Below are 5,370 nucleotides of genomic sequence, written 5' to 3'. Positions count from 1 at the left end.
TCATCGTAAAAGCCCCGATTCTTCTTGCCAGTGACGATCTCTAGCACCATGACACCAAAACTGTAAATATCGGATTTCATGGAGAACACACCATCCATGGCATACTCTGGTGACATGTAGCCGCTGATGCACCGCCATCTCACAAGTCAGCATATATCCTTGATAACACATCCAACTTACAAAATTGTCCTATAAACGATGAGTTGGGATATAGGTTCTCACGTACTATGTCCCGATGACTTTCAAGGTGTATGCGGTTGTCTGGTCACCACCGAACATCCTCGCAATGCCGAAGTCCGAGATTTTGGGGATCATGTTTCTGTCCAACAGCACATTGCTTTCCTTCATATCCCTGTGGATGATCCGGAGCCTTGAATCCTCGTGGAGATAGAGGAGGCCCCGGGCAATTCCCGCGATGATCTCGAAGCGCGTTTTCCATCTTAGTAACTTGCGCTTTTCTTCATCTGCATGGCCAAAATCCATACATTGTCATTGATTCAACTAAAGGTTCATGGTTCAAATTAAATTCTTTCTTTAAGATGAACACCTTTTCAACAAAAGAACGCATTTATTAACTCAAAATATAGAATCAGAGCGGAATGAGCAGACCACCGTATGTAACATGAACTGACCACCAAATATGAAGGTGTCGAGGCTGTTGTTGTGCATGAACTCGTAGACGAGCATCCTCTCGTCGCCGTCGATGCAGCAGCCGAGCAGCCTGACCAGGTTCCTGTGCTGGAGCTTGGCGATGAGCTTCACCTCGTTCTTGAATTCCTCCACCCCCTGTGCTGATTTCCTTGACAGCCTCTTCACAGCCACTTCCTGCCCATCCTCAAGCCTTCCCTGCTCATTTTTATGTGTGTAAGCACATCGTCTCGATACAAGTTGTGATCGATCTATAACGTTACTTGATCTTAATTACGAGTACCAGATAGACAGGGCCAAATCCACCTTGTCCAATCTTACTGTCCGCGGCGAAGTTGTCTGTGGCGGCCAGAATCACTGCCAGATCGAACAGCCGAAGGTCAAGATCATCTTCCTCGCTGCTCATCTTGTTCTCATCAGAAAACCCCTGATCGTCCCGTCGGAGTTTAAGTTTCGTGGCCCGTAATGGAAGCTCGTTGTCCCGACCGGCCGGCGCCGCCTTCTTTCTCCAGAAACAGAGACAGCCAAAGGCAAACGCTCCAAGAAGAAGCACGCCGGAGATAGCCGCCACGAGGGCGATCACAAGCACGACATGGCTTCGCCGGTTGGCTGAAGAAATCGACATGGTGTTCTCGAATTGAAATGGGAAAATCTGGGACGAAAATTCACTCGAGGCAGAGCTGTAGAGCTACTAACCTGCAGCGGTCAAGGCATCAACCTCAGACTGCGCGAGCCGGATGTACACGTCTTGCACGACCTCCGAGTACTGCCTCATGTCGATCAGATCCACGGCCCAGATGACGCACCCGCGGTTGATGCCCCCGCTGACGTCCGCCGCCGCGTACGCCCTGCAGCTGCAGTTGCCGAGGCACACCTGCCTGCACCGGTCCATGGTCATGCCGGCGTGCACCGTCGCGCTGGTCGCCTCCGGCAGCTTCATCCGGCTCACTGTCCAGAACCCGTCTCCGGCCCCGCAGCTCAGGTTGGTCGTCCTGGCGCAGCCGCCGGTGCCGTCCCCGACGCTCCACCGCTGCGGCGACCGCGGCTGGAACCCCGGCAGGCAGCTGCACAGCGGGGACTGGCCGACGTCGCAGTACCCGAAAGCCCCGCACCTGGCGTAGCTGTCGCACGGGTCGAGCGGGAAGTGCCAGAAGCCGCTCCAGCCGCCGCCGCGGTGCCACGTGAAGCGCTGCACCTGCCCCATGGTGCCGTTCAGCACGAACCGCGACAGCACCGACGGGTCGCTGACGTAGTAGGTGTAGTGGGTCTCGTCGGGGTTGGACACGACCGTGAAGATGAAGTCCCTGGACTTGAGGTTAGGCACGCCGGTGAGCTCCGCGCCGTTCCACGGCCCGCTGGCGTACGTCTTGGACAGGCCCCGGAAGAGGAAGAACTCGGGCAGGCCGCCGCTGACGAGCTTGAACGTGTAGGCCCCCGGCGAGGGGTCGGCCGCGCTGCGCCACGATGTGATGTTCCTGGAGATGCCGCTCCTGCCGTCCACCCCGAGCTTCATGCCGGGGAGCAGCGTGTCCGTCGGGTAGTCGAAGCTCTCCCACGCCACGCTGGTCCGACCCGTCGATCCACTCTGACTTTCCCCGCCGTGGGTCACGACCAGGTCGCCGTTGTCGAGCAGCTGCGCGAGGGCGCTGGTGGCTACGCCGCCCGAGCCGGCCGCGTCGTCGGAGGACCACACGGTGGCGTTACGGCCGTCGAGGATCACAAGCCGGCCGTCGGCAGAGAGGGTGAGGACGCCGGGAGGTCTGACGACCGGGTTCCGGCGATTGGCGACCCACACGACCGTCTGCTCCGGGATGGTGGCGTACCAGATGCCGAGGTAGGCCCTGGCGTCGGAGCTGCCGGGCGGGACGAAGAAGCCGAGCCTGAACACCCCGCCGGCCGACTCAAGCGTCTGGTTGCCGGCGATGGACGCGGTCTGGTCCAACTTGTCGGTAGCAACTGAGAGGGACAGGATGGCGGCGGCGACCAGGAGAGGAAGGAGGGAGAGCGGCGGCGCCCTCATCCCCTCTCTCGCCCTCTGGATGGAGTGTGGCCTCTCTCTCCGTCTCAGGCCAGTAAGGACATGGCTGTGTGTGTGAGTGTGACTGGATGCCGACCTGTATGGGCACGCGGGCGCGTGGTGGTTATCCTGGGAGAAATGGCTGCTAGCGCCCGTGATGTATGTCGACCGACCCGCGACCGCACATGTTCGACGTTAGGTATATGGCGGCATCGGCGACGGCGTAGCTGCAGGGAACTTCACTGCGCGCCGAGTGTCCATCGCGGTGCAGGAGCAGCAGTAGACTAGTAGTAGAAATTAGGTTGGATTGGAGTAGATTAGTAGTAGCACCAAAATGCGACATGGTTCCACGCGTATCCACGTGAATAGATAATTAAAAATACTATAAATACTCAAAAAATTCTGAATTTTTGGAATATCAAACTTGGTTTGACCTTTCTATTCATATGAAGTTCGGTAAAGAAATGACACCCATGACATCCTTAGTGAACAAGTACAGCCGAGTGTCCATCGCGGTGCAGGAATTTGGGCTTGACTAGTAGCAGAAATTTGGTTGGATTGGAGTAGATTAGTACGAGATGGGCATGACTAGTAGTCGAAATTGCGTTGGAGTGGAGTAGATTAGTAGTAGTCCGAAGAGTGAGGCGTTTTGGCTCCCAGGATTATCTGCACCTGTGCCGACGGTGGTGTCCTCGTGACTGTGGTGGCGCAGGTTGGTGGGCGGTTGGCGTGGTGGAGCCGCCGGTTGGTCCTGGGTTGTGGGTATGAGGGGTTGGGCGAAATCCCTCTCGGGTCTGCCCGGCACCGACGCGGTGACGCCTGCGGGCGCCATCAACCTTCTTGAAAGGCGCCGGGAGTACCTCTCGCCCGCTTCCCTCTGTGTACCGGGAGAAATCCTAGGATTTGTCCGGGCAGCAGCGTCGTCGTCGTCGCAGTCCTTCTTGAAGGTGTTGCTTGGTTCGCGGCGACTCGATGGCATTGGAGCGTGGTGGATATTTCCGGTGGGCGCAGCGGTTGCGGGATGCTTCAGCTTTCGTTCATCCGGTGCTGCCGGCATTTCTTTCTCTTGCTTTTTTTTGGGCTTGGTTGTGCTGTTTGCCCCAGCATCGAACTTCTGGCTGTATCGGGTGGTTGCTATATTAATATAGCGGGGCGCAAGCCTTTTTCGGTATAAAACAATCAAAACAAATACTAGAAAATTTTTAGAAAGTCATTTTTTGGCATGATAAATAATTTCGTGCGTGATGTCCGCCCCAAATTTCAAATCATTTGGACATGTGAGTAGCTCTCGGCAAAAAAGACAAATTTGGGGTCTATTAAATAGTGTACTGTTCATATATTGTTCTGGCCCAATTTGTCTTTTTTGCTGAGAGCTACTCAAAAGTCCAAATGCTCTAAAATTTGGAGCGCACCTCACGCATCAAATTATCTATCCTTCATAAAATTTTGGACTTTTTTTATTTTTTATTTTTTATGAATTGTTTCTTGACCGGGTGCAGATGAGCCCGGGCTCAAAATTGGATATTCGCACGAAAATGCGACATCGTTCCACGCGTATTCACGTGAATAGCTAATTAAAAAAATTGTCTCAAAAAATTTAATTAAAAATAATATAAATATTCAAAAAATTCTTAATTTTTGGGATATCAAACTTGGTTGACCATTCTATTCATATGAAGTTCCATAAAGAAATGACACCCGTGGCATCCTTGGTGAACAAATACAATCGGGACCTTAATATTCATCAAACAATTTTTTTAATATAGCGTCTATGTTTTCATTTCACCCAAAAATACCATGGATGTCATTTCTTCGTAAAAGTTCATACACCAGTATATGACTTGATTATGTATGCTAAAAGAAATCCAATTTTATTTTTGTTTTTTCTATTACTTCTTTTTGAATTCATACTATTCATAAGGGGGACATGTGAAACCTTGTTCACCAAATTCCTATCCTAATAGCATTACATTATTGTCTATGCTCCCTTTCATCCCCCGTTGTCTCTTGTCTTTGCCTGTGGTAGGCTCGGAACCACCAAACCTCACATGGTAGCTTTTCTAAATAACCTAAAACTAGCACCGTGGCCCCACAAATGTGTGTAAAAAATGTTAGTACTAATTATTTAAGCTAGTTGCAAGCCAACCTGTGCTTAGATGGTTAGGAGGACAGCGATATTTCAACCCATCAGGGTTCAAGTTCAACTATCAAATATGGGAGGAGAATGTGTTGATGGCAGAGGGTGCACGATTGAGCTGAATATTTAGGATGTGATCTCGACAAACAAATCTTATTAGTAGAATGCCCGCGCGTTGCCACGGGCTTTTTAGTTGTTTGTTCTGATTGCATATATATACATGTATTGTTGTATATAACTCAATGAATTTTTGGTCCCTTACACAACATCGTGTCAACACCCTTATCGATGGATTCTTTTTGATCATCGGCATAATACATCTCCATCACTCTCATACTCTGCAAAACTAAACATATAAAAATACATTTTTTTGTATTATCATGTGCAAAAAAATATAAAGAAGAACAATTATTTGTATGAATCTCTTCCAATTGTATAAGACTCTTGAGTTTTCAGTCCATCCATCATAAAGCTTTTTCAATCGATATTCTGAAAGCATCATCCAAAGCCATCAGTTTTTATCTATATATATAAAGGTGAATATATATAAACACATATTAGATAAGCC

At 50.5% G+C, this 5,370-nt stretch overlaps 1 protein-coding gene across 1 annotated transcript; it reads right to left on the bottom strand.

The window, feature by feature from the left end:
• LOC119366299 (receptor-like serine/threonine-protein kinase SD1-8) lies at window positions 1-2,770 on the bottom strand. The gene is made up of 5 exons (XM_037632005.1): window positions 1,345-2,770; window positions 932-1,257; window positions 633-846; window positions 223-464; window positions 1-123 (listed from the first exon to the last, which is right to left on the bottom strand). Exons 1-4 carry the CDS (start codon window positions 2,666-2,668, stop codon window positions 226-228), a joined length of 2,103 nt encoding a protein of 700 aa, XP_037487902.1. The 5' UTR covers window positions 2,669-2,770; the 3' UTR covers window positions 1-123; window positions 223-225.
• Window positions 2,771-5,370: the final 2,600 nt, after the last annotated feature.

This window comes from Triticum dicoccoides, chromosome 2B (assembly GCF_002162155.2).
Source record: "Triticum dicoccoides isolate Atlit2015 ecotype Zavitan chromosome 2B, WEW_v2.0, whole genome shotgun sequence".
NCBI classification, from domain to species: Eukaryota; Viridiplantae; Streptophyta; class Magnoliopsida; order Poales; family Poaceae; genus Triticum; species Triticum dicoccoides.
This window is presented reverse-complemented; position numbering and strand designations above follow the sequence as displayed.